General features: G+C 34.3%; 1 protein-coding gene across 3 annotated transcripts in view; it reads left to right on the top strand.

Annotated features, from left to right (window-relative positions):
* Window positions 1-21,282, top strand: part of DENND1B (DENN domain containing 1B) — a 288,795-nt gene that overhangs the window by 89,752 nt on the left and 177,761 nt on the right. For all 3 annotated transcript variants that reach the window (XM_030929666.1, XM_030929664.1, XM_030929667.1), the window contains exon 4: window positions 20,654-20,703. In XM_030929666.1, coding sequence (XP_030785526.1) covers window positions 20,654-20,703 — 50 coding nt within the window. The remainder of the gene's footprint in view (window positions 1-20,653; window positions 20,704-21,282) is intronic.

Genomic DNA, 21,282 nt, shown 5'->3' with positions numbered 1-21,282 from the left:
AAAAAGAGACCTCTTGTAAAAGAATGGAGCTCAAAGAAAAGCTAGGAGAAACTGATGAAAAGATGATGGAATATGATGTGAAAATGATAATTTGAAATCTTTCATTCCCAGCTGCCATGTTTTGGAGAAAAGGAATGCATTTGTATATTAAGAGAGAGCTACAAGAGTCCAGATGAATGGTATTACTTATGAGATATGGTTTCATTTTGATTCAGATAAATTATGTGCATTTTAATAGACCTTTGCGTATTTAGACATTTTAAATCTTAAAGACATAATATTAGGTATGATATTTCATGGAAATATTTTAAGTAGTATGCAATATTTGCTTAATATTTGGGCACCTTTAAATGAACCTAATTTCAAAAATTAACTTCGTGGTTGTTAAATTTAAGCATTTTAACTAATTGTGATGGTGAATATTTTATTTAAGGTATGAATTATTTTGTTACCTTGTAACAATTATTTAAACACATAGTCACATGTTTACTTATGTTTATTTTTGTAGATAAGTGACAATATTGCAGCTTATCTTGGTGAATTAATATTAAGTGGTAACATACAGCTCTATCCTTAGCCTGTTTGACCAGACAACAATGCAATCTAGTGGTCATTTTTGTAAAATGCAGACACAGAGTTCATGTGGTTTTAACTAGTTATCGATGTGTTAATAAAGGAAAAGTTGTTTCCTGATTCTAAAGTTTGCAAAAGGTTAGATTAGGAAAACGTTAGCATGAAAATGTAAAAATAAGGCATATGGTAAGAGGATCATATTTTGAGGGAAGATGATGTGCCAGGCATTCTAATAGGAATATCTTCTAAGTAGAAGGAAACCTCTGATTGAAGTTTAGGAAGAGGATGATAACATGGAATTTACTTCTGTGAATGAACTTACCAGGCAAAGTTTAGGGAAAGAGAAGAATCTCCAAGAGCAACTGCTTTTATAGGCCACAACCTGTGTCTTTAAATCCATACTGAAAAATATAATTTGATAAGCATACCCTATGACCCTTATAAATATTTTGGTTTTTAAGAGATAAGCAATATATTTAACTTCCTCCTTTTGATATAATCAACTAGGATTATTTAATATGTTTTGCATTGCAAATTGTAATAGTCTGAAGTTTTTACATGATTGTCTGTGGAGTTATTATTTATAGGATATGGGACATTAAGGAGAAAGATTAACATCAGATAACTCCAAGTTGAGCCATAGGGAAGGGAAGAAGTAGCAAAATATTAAATTAAGCACAAGAACTTGTTCAAATTACTGCTCATTTAATGTGGTTGGAGTGTGGGATATATGAAACTTGATATTGAGGCTGCAAAGGTAGTTTGGTCAGATTATCAAGAACTTTGTATAATATGCTAACTGCTTTGGTGTTGACTAATAGGAAATAACCATAAATGGTACATATTTAGGAGGCTTCCACATCACATCTATATTTTAAAGAGGTAACTTTAGATATAGGTGATTTGAATTGGATAAAAGGAGCCCGTTGGAGACATAGAGACTACTTAGAAGGCTGTGGTAATTGTTTAGTAGAACTGTTGAGAACCTCAACTAGAGGAAGGTTACAGAGAAGGTGGGAAAGGGAATAGATTTGAGATTTTTTTTTTTTTTTATTGTGGAGGCACAGATACATGAGTTCTACGGTATAAACAAATTGTTAAGTTTATGGTACAGTATTGTTAACTATAAGCACAGTGTTGTATATCAGACCTCTAGAGCTTATTCATGTTATATGACTGAACTTTGTGCCTGTTGAACAGCAACTTGCCATTTCTCTCTGCTCATAGACCCTGGCTGGCAACCAACATTCTACTTTCTGCTTCTGTGAGTTTGACTATTTTTGATGTCTCATTTAAGTGGAATCATGCAGTATTTGTCTTTTTGAGACTGACTTATTTCACTTAGTGTAATGTTCTCCAGATTCATTCATGTAGTGGCAAGTGACAGGATTTTCCTCTTTTTTTAAGGCTGAATAATTTTCCATTGTATGTATATAACACATTTTCACTATCCATTCATCTATTGATGGACATGTAGGGTATTTCCACGTCTTTGCTATTCTGGGTAATGCTATAGAGAACATGGAAGAGCAAATATCCCTTTAAAATCCTGATTTCAGTTATTTTGGGTAAATACCCAGGAGTGGGATTGCTGGATCATGTGGTAGTTCTATTTTTAATTTTCTGAGAAACTGTTTTCCATAACTGCTGTACCATTTGATATTCCCACCAATGGTATACAAGGGTGCCAATTTTCTACAGCCTCTCCAATACTTACCTTTGTTAGTTTGTTTGTTTGTTGATAATGAGCATTCTCACAGGTGTGAAATGATATCCAACTGTGATTTGTATTTCCTTCATAATTAGTGATGTTGAGCATGTTTTCACATAACTCTTAGCCATTCGTATGATTTCTTTGGAGAAATGTCTAAGTCCTTCAATCAATTTTTGATCAGGTCTTTTTTTTTTTGCTATTAAGTTATAGGAGATCCTTATATGCTTTGGATAGTAACCCTTTATCATATGGATGGTTTGCAAATATTTTCTTAGATGTTATAGGTTGCCTTTCACTCTTCCAGTTGTTTTCTTTGTGGTGCATAAGATTTTTAGTTTGACGTAATTCCACTTGTCTATTTTTGCCTTAGTTGCCTGTGCATGTGTTTATAAACATCCATATCATATGTCCATGATTGGTGTTGTAGCCAAGAAATTATTGCCAAGACCAATGTCTGAAAGTTTTTCCATGTTTTCTCCTAAGAGTTTTACACTTTTCACGTCTTATATTTAAATCTGTTTTTTTTTTTCATTTAAAATATGTTTTAATGGGCTTCAAAATTCTATGACAGATTTTTTTGGTCAAATTATTTTCATTAAGAAGTAATTATTTTAAAAACTAACAACCTAAAAACTTGCACACAAAAAAACCCAAACATGTTCCATAAAATGTTCTCCTTTCCTTCTGAAGGTTTTATAATGTATTGCTGTCATTAACCAGTTTTTTATTATTAAACTTAAATGGCCTATTCAGGCAAATACTTCTGGGACTGTTCTTCAACCACTGAATAAAACTAGGGTGCAGGTATTAGTAATAATATTTATTTAGCCTCCTGAACTTTCTGGGTAGACTTGCTGACCTTCCCAACTCTAGCAGCCCTCTTCTCCACTGCTTTGAAGACACCCACAGCAACTGTCTGTCTCATATTATGAACAGTAAAATGACCAAGAGGGGGATGGTCAGAGGAGTTCTCAACACTCCAGCAACCATCTGAATGATGGCAGCATCACTAGATTTCAAGAGTTTAGGGCCACCTTCCTGCTTCTTACCAGAGTGGCAATCAATCTTGCTTCAGTCAAGCAAACTTGCAAGCAACATAAGCTGTGTAACAGTCTAGTATAGGAGGATAACCAGAACCTCTTTGCCTGGATGGCTCACGATAATCACGTGAGCAGTGCAGACAGCTGCTTCCGTTGGTGAGTCATTTTTGCTGTCACCAGCAACATTGCCATGACTAATATCTTTGACAGACACATTCTTGACATAGAAGCCCACATTATCCTTAGGAAGAGTTTCACTCAAAGCTTTTTGGTGCATTTCAACTGTACTTCAGTTGTAATGTTAACTGGTGCAAAAGTAGACCACATGCTGGGTTTGAGAATACTAGTCTCCACTAGTCCCAAAGGGACAGTGCCAATATCACCAGTTTGTAGACATCGGGCAGGGGCAGACACAAGACCTTGTCAACTGAATGAATTGATGGTAGGATGCAATTCAGAGCTTTAAGCAGCATGGTTTCACTGGTATTTCCATCTTTATAGGTGACTTTCCATTTCATGAGCCAAGGTATGTTAGCACTTGACTCCAGCATATTGTCACCACTCTAATTAGAAATTGGCAAAAATGCTACTGTAGCAGGTCTGTAGCCAATTTTCTTAATATGGGTGCTGATTTCCTTAATGATTTTCTCATATCTCTTCTGGCTGTAGGGTGAGTCGGTGGAATCTGTTTTGTTAACATGAACAGTTGATTGTTTTACAATCAATGTGGAAGCCAGAGGGATATGCTCATGAGTCTGCTCATTCTTGGAGATACCAAGTTCAGATTCATCAGCACCAGCAGCAACAGTAAGGATAGCACAGTCAATTTGATATTGACATGGTTTGTCTCTGTGTCTCCACCCAAATCTCATCTTGAATTGTACCTCCCATAATTCCCACATATTGTGGGAGGGACCTGGTGGGAGATAATTGAATTGTGGGGGCCGTCACCCCCATACTGTGTTCGTGGTTGTAAGTCTCACAAGATTTGATGGTTTTATAATGGGTCCCTCTTTTACTTTATTCTCTTTCTCTCTTTGCCTTCTGCCATGTAAGACATGACTTTGTTCTTCCCTCACCTTCTACCATGATTATGAGGCCTCCCCAGCCATGTGGTTGTGAGTCCATTAAACCTCCTTTTCTTTATAAATTACCCAGTCTCGGGTGTGTCTTTATCAGCAGTGTGAAAATGGACTAATACAATAAATATACCTGTAATCATATTTTTGATAAATTCCCTGTGTCCTGGGGCATCTGTGATGGTCACATAGTAGTATTTGGTGGTCTCAAATTTCCATGTGGAGATATCAGTGGTGATACCATGCTCAAGCTTAGCTTTCAGTTTATCCGAGACCCAGGCATACTTGAAGGACCCCTTTCCCATCTCAGTAGTCTTGTCCTCACATTTTTTATGGTTGTTTGGTCAGTCCCACCACATTTATAGATTGGATGGCAAGTAGTAATGGACTTGAATGAATCTACATGTCCAGTGATGATGATGTTGATACAAGTCTTTTTCTTTCCATTTTCGGTTTGATTTAGGGGTAGTTTTCATGACACCTGTATTCTGGTGGCAAACCCTTTGCCCAAAAGCTGCTTAGGTCTTTTGTTCATGTTGAATAGATTTTTGTGTATGGTGTAAGTTACGTGTCCAGTTTCGTTCTTTTACATGTAGACATCCAGTTTTCCCAACTGTTTGTTGAAGAGACTATCCTAGCTTCATTGTGTATTCCTGGTACCCTTATTGAAAATTAGTTGAACATATTTGCAGGGGTTTATTTCTGAGCTCTCTATTTTGTTCCATTGGTTATATGTCTGTCTTTCTGCCAGTACCATACTATTTTAATTACTGTAGCTTTGTAATATACTTTGAAATCAGGAAATATGATGCCTCCATCTTTGTTCTTCTTTCTCAAGATTGTTTTAGCTATTTGGGGTCCTTTGTGGTTCCATATGAATTTTAGATTTGTTTTTTCTATTTCCATAAAAAATGCCATTGGGATTTTGATAGGGATAGCACTGAATCTGTAGATTGCTTTATATATTATGGCTATCGTAATGATGTTGAAGTTTTCCAATTCATGAACGTGGGATGTCTTTTTATTTATTTGTGTCTCTTAAAATTTCTTTCTTCAGTGTTTTATAGTTTTTCATTTGCAAATCTTCCATTTCCTTGGTCAATGTTATTCCTAAGTATTTTATTCTTTTTTATCTTATAGTAAATGGGATTGTTTTCTTAATTTGCTTTTCAAATAGTTTGATGTTATTATATACAAACACAACTCATTTTGTATGTTGATTTTTATATCCTACAACAAATTTTTCTGAATTTGTTTAGTAGTTCTAATTGATTTTTAATGCACTCTTTAGGGTTTTCTATGTATAAAGTCATGTCATCTGTGAACAGAAATAATTTTACTTCTTCCTTTCCAATTTGGATGCCTTTTATTTCTTTTTGTTGCCTAATTGCTCTAACTGTGACTTCCAGTACTATATTGAATAGAGGTGGTAAGAATAGGAATTTTGGCTTTGTTTTTGATCTTAAGAAAAGACTTTCAGTTTTTCACTATTAAGTACAATGTTAATTGTGAGCTTTTCATATATGGCCTTCATTATTTTGAGGAGCTCTCACCCTATTTGTAGTTTGTTGAGATTTTTTATTATGAAAAAGTGTTGAATTTTGTCAAATGCCTTTTCTTCATCTATTGAGAGATCTTGAAGAAAGTCAAGAGTAAAGAGTTACTGAAATTTCTTGCTTGGAAGATTAGATAAATGGTGACGCTATTAATTAAGGGAAAGGAGAAATTTTTGAAGAAGATAATTAGATAAGTCGTAGACATAATGTGTTTTATTTCTTCAAGCAGTCTGGTTAAAATATCAAAGTAACAGTTGTTACAAATGGAAAAAAACTGCAGCTCTGAGGAGACACTGGAAGCATTGATAATACTTAGAAAAACCTTACTTTATGCTGCCCCAAGCACTTTACTCTTGTAAATTCAACTAATTCTCACTGTAACACTATGAAGTAGGTATTAGTTATTATCTTATTTTATAGATGAGAAAGCTGAGGCACAGAGAGGCCATGTCACTTGCCCAAGGTTCCACAGCTTTTAAGTGGCACAACATTGATTTGAGTCAAGGCATTCTGGACTTTGTGTTCATGTTCTCAGCTATTTATACTATTCTGCTTCAGAAATAAAGACACCCATTTACTAAGCATTTTAATATGTTAGACATTGTATTGAACATTATTTGTATTCTATCAATTATCTAATCCTCAATACAGCTCTTTTATTTCACAGAATAGGAAATTGAAGCCAAGAGAGGAAAAGTTGCATGAACGATTTTACACAGCTGTTAGGTTGTTCAACTGGTTTCTGAACCTAGCATTCTGGCTGGAGAGCCCAAGCTTTTATCAGTTGTGTATAGCAGTGAGAGTAGATTCCCCATGGAAAGGTAAGAGCTGAATATAGAGTCCAGAGGGAACACCAATATGAAGAAGGAGTTGCAAAGCAGCCTGAAAAGAAATGACAAAGATAGGAGGAGAGCTACCAAAAAAAAAAAAAAAAAAAAAAAAGACATATCTAGGAAGATACATTTCAGTGGGAGGAAATTAGTCTAAAATCTTGGTTTTCTTAGATTAAGGAGCAGAGTACTTTCATCTTTGAATCCTAGTTTCATACATAGTACATTTCTTAATAAACACATGTTAAAGTCATTGAGCAAAGTGTCACACATTGTAGAAAAGTTAAATATGATAAAGAATGCAAAAAGGCTACTAAATGTAGAAACTAGAGATTACTAGTGGCAGCAGGCTGAGAAAACTCAATAGCAAAATGTGGTAGAGACTTGTTGAATATATTATACTTTCAAGGAAATTTTCAGTGAAAGGAAGAACTATTTTAGTTCTTTTTAACTGATCTAAAGTTAAATCTAACTTCACAGAATTTACCTTAATCTGCTTTTATAAATAAGTCATTCCTGTTCTATTTTGTCCCATATTTATGATGTGTTTCCATAAAATGTAAGAATAAGTAGAAAACATGATATAATTTATTCAGGAGAATTATTGATTTTTAACTGAGAAAGCTTATTAAGGAATTTTATTTATAGTTTCTCCCTTATTGAGTAAAATCCTCTGTAAGAGACTTAGGAAATTGTGTTTTCTCTTTAAGGTCTCTTGTGCCAAAGCAGACTAGACTGGAGTGATCAAAACTCATTGCTATTTGGTGAGGGCTCTTTGATGGCTTTCTATTATGTAAAAACAACTGGTATTCTTATTTCAATTTATCATAGAAAGCATTGTACATGATAAGAACTAAAAACAAAATTGGCATCTTCACTTACAATCTCAGCAGGAGGCCAAAGATTACATCAGCAGGAAGTGTAAACTAAATTTTTATTCCAAGAGGTGGGTCTTCTATAATGGATAAGGTAGTATAAGTTTGCAAAATATAAGCTCCCAATATTTCTATTTCGAATTTCAAGAAACACTCAATTAGAAAAAAAGCACTTAGGACTTCAGATTTTACATTTTGGGGCTGACCTGAGTGCAGTAGTTTTTACCGCGAATTGATCACTATCAGTTAACATTTCTTTGTTCCTTCTCTACTTCCACTACTTCATTTGACTAGCCTTAAAAAATGAATACATAAATAACATTAATGGGCATGTGCATTTTTGTAGAAGAAAAACCTTGTGTAATTTAAGATAATCTAAAAATACAGAAAAGAATTAGGAGCTCCTAGATTTTTTATTTTTTTTTAGTACACCTTGCTGACTAAATAAAACCTGAATATAATTTTATTTTACTTACTAAGTACTTAGTTCCTGCTTTAAGTTGAAGGAGTTACAAGAAATCTAACAAAGTTTTCTGAATAAAATTGCTAAAAGTATAACAACTGGCCCCAGTTTGTCTCCCATCCAAGCTACGTGTCTTTATCTGACCACCAGGTATAGATAGCTTTGTCTTATTTACAGATTCCCAGTCCTGAGCTTAAGATGAAATAGTTTCTCAGCCGTATATTTTTCTGTTATTATTGACCTTGCTTAATCTCATCCTGCCTATGTTATTCTAGTGTTATTTGTTCTGATATGACTCTTGTTCTCAATATGACATATAATTTGCATCAGTATTTTTTTTTTGAGATGGAGTCTCGCACTGTCACCCTGGTTAAAGTGCAGTGGTGTGATCATGGCTCACTGCAACCTCCGCCCCCTGGGTTCAAGTGATTCTCCTGCCTCAGCCTCCCGAGTAGCTGGGATTACAGGCGCCTACTGCCACACCAGCTAATTTTTTGTATTTTTAGTAGCAATGGGGTTTCACCATGTTGGCCAGGCTGGTCTTGAACTCCTGACCTTGTGATTCACCTGCCTCGGCTTCCCAAAGTGCTGGGATTACAGGCATGAGTCATTGTGCCTGGTCCAGATTTTAAATAAAATGCTTCAAATTTAATTACTTGGTGTTTTGCTCATCTGTGAGAAAGAATCAGTTTTAGCTCTTATTTATGTCTTACTCGAAAATATTTAAATATATGTTTTTACTATAAATCTGATATTCTTAGTAGTAACAAATAAGCCTAGACGTAAGTAGCATTCTTTTTGGCCCCAGGGTATAATTTCAAGGGAATAGAGCAATCTATGGCAGATAAGACTCACATTTGTTATGACATATTGTCTGATCTCCTACCATTCTTTCGTACCTCATCCCTTTATTTTTTTATATACCAGACTGAACCTTGGTTCTGAAGTATTAATTGTATAATCTTAACTCTTCGTATAAATGGATAATATACACTGTATAAGGATCAAGTAGGCATCAGATTTAGGCATCTGCTGACTATAGATTGCAATCTCGTTGAAAACAATGTAAAAATTGCATAGGGTTGGGGCATAATGGTTTGAAGTTTCCGGCTTTGTTTTCAAATCCTAACTCTATTATTTGATAGCTGTTTGGCTTTGGACAAGCTACTTAGCCTCTCGGTCCCTCTATTTAATTTTTTTTCACACATAAAAGAGAATGAAACATGGGTTGTTGTAAGGTTAAGTGGGATAATATATGCTAAGTGCTTAGGTCAGAACTTGGCACAGAGTAAGCATTTATTTTATCTTGTCTTTATTAGGAAGATAAAGCAAGCATGCAGACTCTTTTAAATCATATTACTTGAAATGTCTATCAGGGTAAATTGATTCTGATGGTGCTAAAATGGTGTCATTTTACATGAGTTCAGATTTTTTCTTAGCATGAGTAATGTGCCAGGCACTGATTAGGCCTAGGGCAACTCCAAAGTTGAAAACAGCCGCAAAAACTTTGGAGACATACTTGTTCCAACTGACCTTTCCAGCGATAACAACTAGAGCTTTCTGATTCAACACTAAGTCCATTGATCTGGTTGCTAACTAATCAACCACATATTGTGATTATAAAATCAAAAGTGGTTGAACACATTAAAACCTATGTCTTGATACAAGTGATTAGGAAAATAAAGATACATGTTTTCATCATTGTAAGATAAAATTTAGTGATTTCATACTTGAGAATATTATAATAAAGTTGTTTATTGATGGGCGTATAAAAATATGAAGAAGGATATTTATTTTTCATAACGTTGGAGAATACAGTAGTATATCTCTTATTGCTTTTATATATTTTAATCAGTGCCAGTCCCAGGCCAGGTTCCCTCTGTGGAGCACCAGAAATTTTATCTAGCTACTTCTTGGATGTCTCCATTTTTACTCCTCTGTATATCTCAGTTTTGTGACTGTTTCTGCATTCTTGCTGCAGCTATCTTATTTCAGGCCAGCACCATACACTTCATTTACCATAAAAGCCTTATATCTGATCCCTCAGCATTTAGTCTTGCCCCTTTTCAGCCTTCTCACACTATAGACAGAGTGATCTTGCTAAAATTGAAGTCCAGTCATACCCTTCCTTGCTTTAAACCCTTCAAATTGCCTTTATTTCTTTTAGGGTAGCCATATGATTTGTTGTTCAAACTGAGATATTTTATAATTTATTTTTGAGCTATAATTTATATGTGGTGAAATGCAGATCTTAAATATACAATGAGATTAGTTTTGACATATGCATACAACTGTGTAACCCATATTCTTTTCAAGATACCAAATATTAATCTATCACTCCAGGAAGTTCCCTCCTGCTGCTTCCTGGTTAGTCTATTTAATATCCACTCTGATTCCTCATTCCACTCCTCCCCCTTCCCCAAACAACCACTTGCTGATTTCCACTACTGTAAATTTTAACTCAGATACTTTTGAAAGTAAAAGAGAATGCTACTGATAATTATAATGAGAAGATATATGGAAAGTGTTGCCAGGAGGAATGGTTTCCTTACCCTTTGTATTAAGTCCAAAATTTTTAATTGGCCTAAAGGCCTTATATAATCAGTCCCCCGGTTATTTATCAATCCAGTTTGTCTTATTACTATCTCAACATTTGTACTTCTTTTTCAACTCCAGACCTTTCTTTGCACATGTTTTCCTATGATGGGAGGACCACCCCTACATCCCTTCACCACTCTTTCCTCATGCTATAGCCTGGCTAACTTCTTATTCACTCTTTATTTCTCTGTTTACATATGATTTCTTCCTTTGGGACTGTTCTCCTAGACCTGCCACGAATTGGTTTATATATCTGTCTTCAAAAGTCCCTACTGTTTTTCAGTTTTCCTACCAATGCTCTTATTACTCTATATTGTTACTAGCTGTGATTGCTATTCTAATGTGTTAAATATTTGCAAAGTGAATATACATAAAAATTAGTTATTTGAGCTTTTGCACAGCAAAAGAAACTACCATCAGAGTGAACAGGCAACCTACAGAATGGGAGAAAATGTTTGCAACCTACTCATCTGACAAAGGGCTAATATCCAGAATCTACAAAGAACTCAAACAAATATACGAGAAAAAAACAAACAACCCCATCAAAAAGTGGGGAAAGGATATGAACAGACATTTCTCAAAAGAAGATATTCATACAGCCAACAGACACATGAAAAAATGCTCATCATCACTCGCCATCAGAGAAATGCAAATCAAAACCACAATGAGATACCATCTCACACCAGTTAGAATGGCAATCATTAAGAAGTCAGGAAACAACAGGTGTTGGAGAGGATGTGGAGAAATAGGAACACTTTTACACTGTTGGTGGGATTGTAAACTAGTTCAACCATTATGGAAAACAGTATGGCAATTCCTCAAGGATCTAGAACTAGATGTACCATATGACCCAGCCATCCCACTACTGGGTATATACCCAAAGGATTATAAATTAGTCTACTACAAAGACACATGTACACGTATGTTTATTGCGGCACTATTCACAATAGCAAAGACTTGGAATCAACCCAAATGTCCATCTGTGACAGACTGGATTAAGAAAATGTGGCACATATACACCATGGAATACTATGCAGCCATAAAAAAGGATGAGTTTGCGTCCTTTGTAGGGACATGGATGCAGCTGGAAACCATCATTCTTAGCAAACTATCACAAGAACAGAAAACCAAACACCGCATGTTCTCACTCATAGGTGGGAACTGAACAATGAGATCACTTGGACTCGGGAAGGGGAACATCACACACTGGGGTCTATCATGGGGAGGGGGGAGGGGGGAGGAGGGAGGGATTGCATTGGGGAGTTATACATGATATAAATGATGAATTGATGGGTGCTGACGAGTTGATGGGTGCAGCACACCAACATGGCATAAGTATACATATGTAACAAACCTGCACGTTATGCACATGTACCCTAGAACTTAAAGTATATTTCACATTGAGTTTGTAATTATGAGTTGTACTAACTAGACTTTATACTTTTTAAGTAGTCTTCATTAAATAATCTGTTTTTAAAAATTGTGTAAGTATAATTTACTTCTTCCAGACAAAGCTTCCAAATAACTGAATGAATAATCAGTTATGATTTTTCTAAACTTTTCAAATACACCATGAATCTCATTTCTACTGGGTGATCTTATAGACTTGCAGGACATTCAAGACTTAAATAAATAAATAATAATATGCCACTGATGCCAGAATATAAGAACTAGCTAAAGGTATATTTTCAGACACTTTAAAATGTAGGGTCCCTGATTTATTCTTGAAAATGAAAGGCCTTATTGTTTCTTGAAGCAGCTAGATAAACCACAAGAGTCCTATCTGGTTTATCACAGGATTTACTATTTTGGGAAAACAAGCAGTTTAGGGATAGTTCTGAACTAGGTTCCAGGCAGGACCCCCCCTCCAAAAAAAACAACAAAACAAAAACAAAAACAAGATTAATTATAATTTATTGCTCTGGAACGTATTTTATCACTATGTTCCATCTGTCGCACAAAAATCAGTTTTCTAATATATGGCCTGGGCAGTTAATGGAGAATAGTTGCGTGAATATGATGACAGAAAGATAGTATGAACATAGACTAGGTGTGAAGACTGAGAGAAATAATATACATCAATGGTTTGGCGTCTACAAGACAGAGGAGAAATGTAAAATAGAGACTGACAAAGACAAAGAAAGATTGCTTCAAAAGTAAAATAAAAACCAAAATTCTGTAATACAAGGCAATGATAAGAAAAAGGTGATTAATCTTTATTATTGGATTGCTGAATAAGTACATTAATAAAAGAAGTTAATCAGTATGTCCCCCTTACATTGAAAATATCTGTTGATATGACTCTGAAGGTATTTTTAATTTGAACGAAAGCAGCCAATATAGTAGTTCAAAGTAAGCTTTTTGTATGTGATGAAATCATCAGATACGTACATTGGATAACTTTGCAATGTTAACAGTGTTTGCTTCTATTGTGTTTGGTTAAATAGAAGTAGTTGCATATATTCAAATATATATTTGTACATACATCTGTATCCACATCCATACCTACTTGCAAAATACATGAAAAATCTTCAAAAGAGCATATAAGTTATTCAGTATAATGCTTTTCATCATGTTATATCTCAGTATGTTAAAGTTTTGGCAACAGGCATTGGACATAGGACCTTTAATATTGTACTGTACTTAGTAAATACTTGTTAAATATATATAAATTTAAATTCACATAACAAGAGTTATTAGAACAAATAGCTAACTAATAAAAGAGCTAATAGTTGTTGGGGGGTTAATGTGCTTGATATTATCCTAATCATTTTGTATGGATTTTTATTTTATTTTCACTTAATCCTTACATAAATTTGTCAGATAAATCCTTGTGTAATCTAATGAGATAGACACTAATTTTTGCCCATTTCCTAGATAAGGAAACTGGAGCACATAACTAGTACTTTGCAGAAGCAGAATTTGAATGAGTTAATTATGTCATGCCCTTGGTTACTTTGATATGCTGCCTAATGTGTGTGTGCTTGTGTACATGTGAATATGCATCTATTTTCTTTTTCAAATCTAAGAATATAATTTTATTTTCAATAAAACACATACTGTAAAATGTACATATTTATTGGGTTGCACACATCTATTTTCTAATGATCTAAAGTCTCCCTAGTTTTGAAAATTAGGAATTGTATTTCCTTTACTCTCGATAGCACATAGCTGTGGGTTGGAGTCATGGTAAGTGATCATCAGTCAACTGCTGTAAAACTTGTTTCTTTCTAAAACTTGAAGCATTTTCCTACTTATCTTAAGTCTACTTATCTTGATTTAAATGATTGCTTGATATTCATCTAAAAATACATCAGTATCAAGGCCGGGCGCGGTGGCTCAAGCCTGTAATCCCAGCACTTTGGGAGGCCGAGACGGGCGGATCACGAGGTCAGGAGATCGAGACCATCCTGGCTAACACGGTGAAACCCCGTCTCTACTAAAAATACAAAAACTAGCCGGGCGAGGTGGCGGGCGCCTGTAGTCCCAGCTACTCGGGAGGCTGAGGCAGGAGAATGGCGTAAACCCGGGAGGCGGAGCTTGCAATGAGCTGAGATCCGGCCACTGCACTCCAGCCTGGGCGACAGAGCGAGACTCCGTCTCAAAAAAATAAATAAATAAATAAATAAATAAAAATACATCAGTATCTAGAAATGTAAGCAAATATTATGGGCAGTGTTCTATTTTATGATCTATTTCCCTTGATCTAGGAAATATTACTAGTTAGTATAGGAGTGAATGAAGCAGAGATATATTTAGTCTGAAGGAGGTGAGAGGTTATATGGTTATCAGGGAAAAAGAGTGGTAGTCTTCCCAAATGTCTTTTTCTTAGATAGAGCTGGGTAATTTCTATTCTAATCTCTGCTTAAAAGCTAGTGTTAACCTGGGAACAAAACTTTTTTTAAGAGAGAGGGTCCCTGTCACCTAGGCTGGAGTGAAGTAGTGTGTTCACCTCCAGGGCTCAAGCAATCCTTTCACCTCAGCCTCCTGAGTAGCTGGGACTACAGGTGCATGCCACCATGCCTGGCTAATTTTTGTATATTTTTTAGAAACAGGGTTTCACCATGTTGCCCAGGTTGGTCTCTAACTCCTTGGCGCAAGCAATCCGCCTGCCTTGGCCTCCCAAAGTGCTGGGATTACAGGTGTGAGCCACCATGCCTGGCTGGGGCATAACTTTGAAGACAGTTTTTAATAGAATTTTTGAAAAAAAAAAACCCTCTGGAAATCCATATTCTTATATATACACTTTGATTTTTTAAAATGCTTCTCTTTTCTTAACCTAATGAGAATAAATGTATTTTGCTTTTTATTTGCCAAGCACACCACTTGTCTTGTTGTAAATATAGATAATATATATAAATATATACATACACAAAATATGTAGATACATATATATTTATATAATACATGTAAGTATATAATGGATTATATACTTATTTATTACTTATAATGGATTATATAATGGAATATGTGTGTGTATATATATGTATGTATGTATATATATAATCCTGTTGGTTTGGGATCCCCGTGGATACCAAAATTCCACAGATGCTTAAGTCCTTTATATAAAATGGGACTTTTAAATATAACTGTGCACATCCTCCAATATATTTTAGATGATCTCTAGATTTCTTATACTATCTAATACAGTGTAAATGTTCTATTAATAGTTATAGTATATTGGTTTTTATTTGTATTTTTTTCAAATATTTTTAATCCATAGTTGGTTGAATCTGCAGATGCATAATCTTCTGATTTTTTTTTTTTTTGGTAATGTCACTCTGCACTGCTTCCAATCTAGTCTTTGTCATTGACATTAGATCAAACTAAAGTGATTGCATAGGTTTCATCACCTAAGACTTATGCACATAGAACTGAAATTTCTGAAATTTATATTTTATAGCACAGTTCTTTTTATAGCAAATGTATTTGCTTCATGGCAGTTATTTTAATATTCTAATGATATAAATTTATTTTAAATTCTTGATAGTGAAAAATAACTTGATCAGATTTAATAACCTAAGTAGTTTTAGTGTTGGAATTCACAGAGCGCTTTCCCTGATTTAAGGAGGTGACATAGAAGAGGGATTTATTCGTAATGAAAACACAAAAGTAAAATCCAAGAGAAAAATTCCACACTGGGAATAATTGTCCTGACAGTTCCTTTTTGGCCCTAAGTTTAAAAATATATTCTCCAAGGGACATGGATGAAGCTTGAAACCATCATCCTCAGAAAACTTAACACAGGAATAGAAAACTAAACACCACATATTCTCACTCATAAGTGGGAGTAAAACACTTCTTAAAAAATAAAAGATGATAGGCTATCTCTGTAATTTGACAAATTAATATAATTCTCCCTATAAAATATGTCTTGATTTAATCACCCTGTTAATATAACTTTGTTTCCCTTGAAAATTTAAAATATCTGACAGTGTCCCTGAGAGTTTGCTGTGGTGCCCTGGAACATCTAAGTGCTGTTTGGGAATCTCAGTTATTACTCTCTTGTGTAAAGTATAAATAAATTGAATGAATATGTATTATTAGGTAATTCTCATTTATTTGGGGGATAATATTCAAAATTAAGTAATCATCTTTTTAGAAATTCATGGCCTTTGTGAAAAATTAGATTAAATTAGACAGTAGCCCATTTAGTTGTAGCAAATTGATTCTGAAAGTGTTATTCATATGAAATAAAATTACAGATAGTTTAAAATTGTCCTTATATGATGTTGTATAATATTTTTAATGAAAACTTTAGTATAAATGTAATTATTATTTGATTAATATCGTTATGAGGATTCTTAAGAAATATAATACTTCACTTATATTTCTCTATAATTACATGTGTCATGGTTATCGGGAGATGAATGAGTTGAATTCTGACTTTTACTCTAACTGGTCTAAGGCTAAACTGAGCATAGGTAACCATTTCCCTTGCCAGGGATTAGTTTAGGAGTGACTTATGACCCTGTGGCTAATTAAATGTAATGGGAAAGTCAGGGATCAGACTTCTGGGAAAGGTTTCCTCACTGATAAAAAGACTGACAGAAAGGGAAGCTTCTTTCACTGAATACTGCTGTGTCTTCATGGGATGTACTGAACTCTGGAAGCTCATTTTGTGATCATGAGTAGAGATAGCTGAGGAAAAAACCAACAAATTTAGTCCAGCAGGGCAGGAGGGAAGACTTCTGGGTCCATGAGGTAGGTGTTGAATTAAACAGTCTCTGAACAAGTCAACCATGTCACTTCTTGCTATGAGAGTATAACTTGTCCTTATATACATTAAGCACCCTTAACTGATATAGTTATTCTTACTCCTTAATTATTGGTGCTATTCAAACTGAAGTTAAAGACTCAGGACCCTTGTGGGTTTCATGTAGGCCATCAAATTTGTGTTTTGAAAACCACTCCCAAGTGATTCTAAAACCCCTTCATCTTCTTTCTAATCCTTTCCACCCTCCATTGAGAACATCTGGAGCAAGATAGTTATGAAATTGAATGAAAGGACTTGGTGAGTGATTGATTATATGTGGGGGTCAGGGAAAAGGAGGGGTCATGGTAACTACCGTGTTTCTGATTTGGATAACTATGTAGATGGTGCTGCCAGTTTAGGTGATAAGGACCATAACTAAAAGAACAACTTCAGTTTTGTACATTCTTCATTAGAGGTGTCTGGGAACATTTAGAAAGTGATACCAGAAAGTAGTTAGAGCCATAATCCTGGAGAAATATCTAAACTACAAGACTAAGAGATTTAGTAGGTGTAGTTGAAACTATGGGTGTAGATGAGATTGCTTACAGGTATATCTTATTGAGTAGGGAAGAGAAGAAACTATGAATTTCAGAGAACACTAGTATTTCAGTGTACAGTGGAGGACAAAGTAGTTGAGAAGGAGGAAAAACAATTAGTGATATCAACAGTGACACATCTCATTTTATCTTAGATTTTTCTCAGATAAGTTCAAAGACCTTTGTTCTAAGAACAAATTCTAAGAACTTTGATCAAGATGTAAACTTTAGTGTTTTTTCTTTTTAAGTAAATTCTTAAATGCTTGTTTTCCTTTTCAGTTGATCAATTTATGGTGCTAAATGGTAACCTGATGGGATAAATAATTAATATGCCACTCTAACCCTAGCAATTGGCTGTCTTCTCTCTTATAAGATCAATTTCATTGTAATGCTTGTTACTAGAGATACACTGGTATGGAACCCAAAACCCCCCAAAATATAAATTTTCATCAGTCCTTGTTTCCAGTCATTAATATGATAATGGAAGTGCTGTTTTAGGACATACACAGAAATAGGTGTTATTACCTCTTTCATTTTGCTCTTCATAATTTTGTATTCTATTCCATCCATTCTTTTTGTTATTCCTATTTTTATCATTTGACATATGTTAGCCAATATACTCTTTTGGCATAAAAATAAAACATTTTGGAGAGTTAGTAGGATTCTGAAACGCAGATAATTTTTCTTGGCTAAGGAATATTCTTTAAATGCAAAAGTCTGTAGAAAAAGGAAAAATTGATAACTTCTGGAGAGTATTGTCTTAAACCTTTCACATAATCTGTGGATGCTAACCTAGAATTTTGTGTGTGCATGTGTGTGTGTTTGTATATGTATCATATTAAAAACACTGTGTAGTGAAAATACCAGCTTTAATACACTCTTTTGTAATAAACGTGGAAGTATAATTTTCTATTAATATTACTGCTAAGAGAATCCCTAAAAGCTATTTGCATGCATTTTATGCCTCCCTCCAAGTCTCTCTCTCTTTTTTTACACTTCAGTTTCAATAGCACCTGTAATTAAGGAAGAAAACCAAGGCCTGGGAGCTAGGTAGGACTTCCAAGTATTGATCTGTGTAAACCCAGTTTATGCTGTCAGGGGAGAAACAGTCAACTGCTGAGCTGCTTTGTCACTGACATAAGCTGAGAGAGGATTTTTTTTTTTGTCTATACTGTTTATACACTAGTCTATAGACCTGCTGGCTGGTTGAATTTTAAAGAGTGCGGAGGTTTAAAGACTTGTCCCCTGAGGGATGCTTCTGCCAGTTGGGAAGCGAGCTGAGGCTGTTTCGCAGAAGTGTGTGCATGTGTGTTGCTTGTGGAAGAAGGGAGGGGGAGGGTGTGAAAGATTGAGCAACTAACTGGGAAGCATTCTTCTTAGTTTGAGTCTTAAAATTGATGTGAAATATATTACTAATTTGTGTATTTAAAGGCAGGTATTGAATTTTGAATATTTGTTCTTTATTGTTACAGAAATTATGTGGACAATTTTATAGGAGGAGGTCCGAATAGTGTTCACATGTATAGTAAAAATAGTGAATGGTTTCACTTTGTGAAGTACAAGATAAGGATTAAGCAATGGTCAAATGAAAATGAACTGGTCTCATTTGCAATGAACTGTTTATCAGTTTGCAGAATTTAACTTACTGCAAGTTTAGTGGCTCTTTTAACTGCATTTAACAAAATATTGTCAGTGGTGAAACAGTTAGCTTTCGCTTAATGTGGAATCTGTGCTCATACTTTTAAAAGCACATGATTATAAGCAATTCAGGGTACCCTGCCCTAGGAGTAGATTTTTTTTTTTTTTTTTTTTTTACAAGATGCTTTCCTTTCTGCTTATGTGCATTAAGGTACTTGAAGCTCTCTTAGGTATTGGTGTTGAAATTTTATAACGTTTTATTTTTAGTTGACACTTTATTGTAGTCTATCTTTTTAAAAGAATGCAAGAAATTCCACTTTAAAACACTCAATGCTATATTTATGTATAGGAGTTAAATATTCAGATACTGATGACTTCTGTAGACCTTATTTAGTGGCAAAGAAGTGGTAGCGAAAGTATTGTTCAGTGAGGATGACTGCTGCATTAAGATATTTGCTCTTTCTTTTCAATAGGAAACACCCTTATAAAACTCTTTGTCTTGTAAAGTTGCCTGACTTCGAAGTTGTATGATGTTGTCTTCAAGTTTAAAGTTTAACTTTTGAATCAGACTTAATTTTAAGTTATTTTTCAAATAAAATAGATTGTTAAGGCTTTGCCAAGTAGCGGATAATTATTTGTATTTTATTGTAGTTGTTAATGCGTATGGTTTTTAAATTATTAAATTATTTTTTTATTTTAATTTTTAATTAAATTATTTAATTTAATTAAAAATTAAATTATTTTTAATGACTGTTAAATAACTGAAGGTTTCAAAATCATTCAGGTTATTTTCTGTGTTTTATTAAAGCATTGATTTTCATATTAAGCAATTCTTAAATGAAAGTGCACAGAATAGAAGCTATATTTTTGAAAGCTTGTTTTTAGATACACATTTCTTTAAGAGTGTTAAGATAAAACAATACCAAGAATTGAATCATGTAAATGTTTCTTTGGCTATAGAAAGTCTCTCTCTCTCTCTTTTTTTTTTTTTTTTTTTTTTAAACTGTTTGACTATGGGACATGTAGAGTTGTTATACCTCTCAGTAATTCATTCTGCTGCCAACTTCATTCCCTTTTCTCTGCCTGCATTTTAATTGAAACAACATTTATATTTTTGAGCCAGGATCTGTCAGAAGTCCCTATGGCTAGACTGTGGTACAAGTAGCAGCAGACGTAGCTTACCCATATGGTGCGGTGCTTCTTGTAAAATCCATATGGCCTTGTTGAAGGGAATCCCAGCGGGGATGTGAAGGGTGTTAATACCCTTCAGGCCAGGCCTTTCCCCCCTGGGGTTTCTGTGGCATTGTCAGTGCAATCTGCCAAAGCACAAACTTAATTCCTTTTTAATAATCAATTATTTTAGTCTAGGAACCTGTGCTATTTTTCTTAAGGACAAAGAAAGCAACTTTTTTCCTAGAAAATGTCTCTTAAGTTTTTAACGGCATCTTAAAAAATATTCTAAAACGTTTCTTTTTTTTGAAATTTCCATTTGTAGGAAATACTACAGAGTGTGCCAAAGTTCTGTTTTCCCTTTGACGTTGAAAGGTACAGTATAAGTATCATTTAAAATAAATGTAGCTTATTTTAGTACATACTTAAAAATGATTACATGTGCTTTTTTATAAAGTAAAATGTCCCTTCTCTTTATTGCTTCTCACAAAAAGGCTAGAGATTGAAAAGAGGTTGAAAATTAATATGTGGAAGAGGAAGCCTTTTAAATCACATCTTTTATTTTCTCTACTATGAACAGTTAAGACGAGTCTGAAAACACTATTGCCAATAGTTTCTATTTTTTCCCTTTATTCTCTCTTCTTCAGGTAGAAATTGTGAGCACTAGTGGAAAAAAATATTAATATGACCTTGATCAGAGTCTTAGAATTATGTCTTGATATATATGTTTCCTGGTTCCTATCTCACTTCATCCTCATTGAAAAGACCATCTGTGTCATGCTGTAAAACTCATGGCTACTTGTCTCTCAAGAATAACTTTATAGAAGTAGTGTAATATTATGGAAAGCTATAGGGAAACTCTTATAGTTTTGAAAATCTTATTTTTATATTTCACTGAACAAATATTGAATGATGAAATTGCATACAGTTGAAATATCATGGAACATACAGCCC

The sequence above is a fragment of the Rhinopithecus roxellana genome, chromosome 1, assembly GCF_007565055.1.
Source record: "Rhinopithecus roxellana isolate Shanxi Qingling chromosome 1, ASM756505v1, whole genome shotgun sequence".
Classification (NCBI taxonomy): domain Eukaryota; kingdom Metazoa; phylum Chordata; class Mammalia; order Primates; family Cercopithecidae; genus Rhinopithecus; species Rhinopithecus roxellana.
The sequence above is the reverse complement of the archived record's forward strand: the minus strand, read 5'-3'. Positions and strand labels throughout refer to the sequence as shown.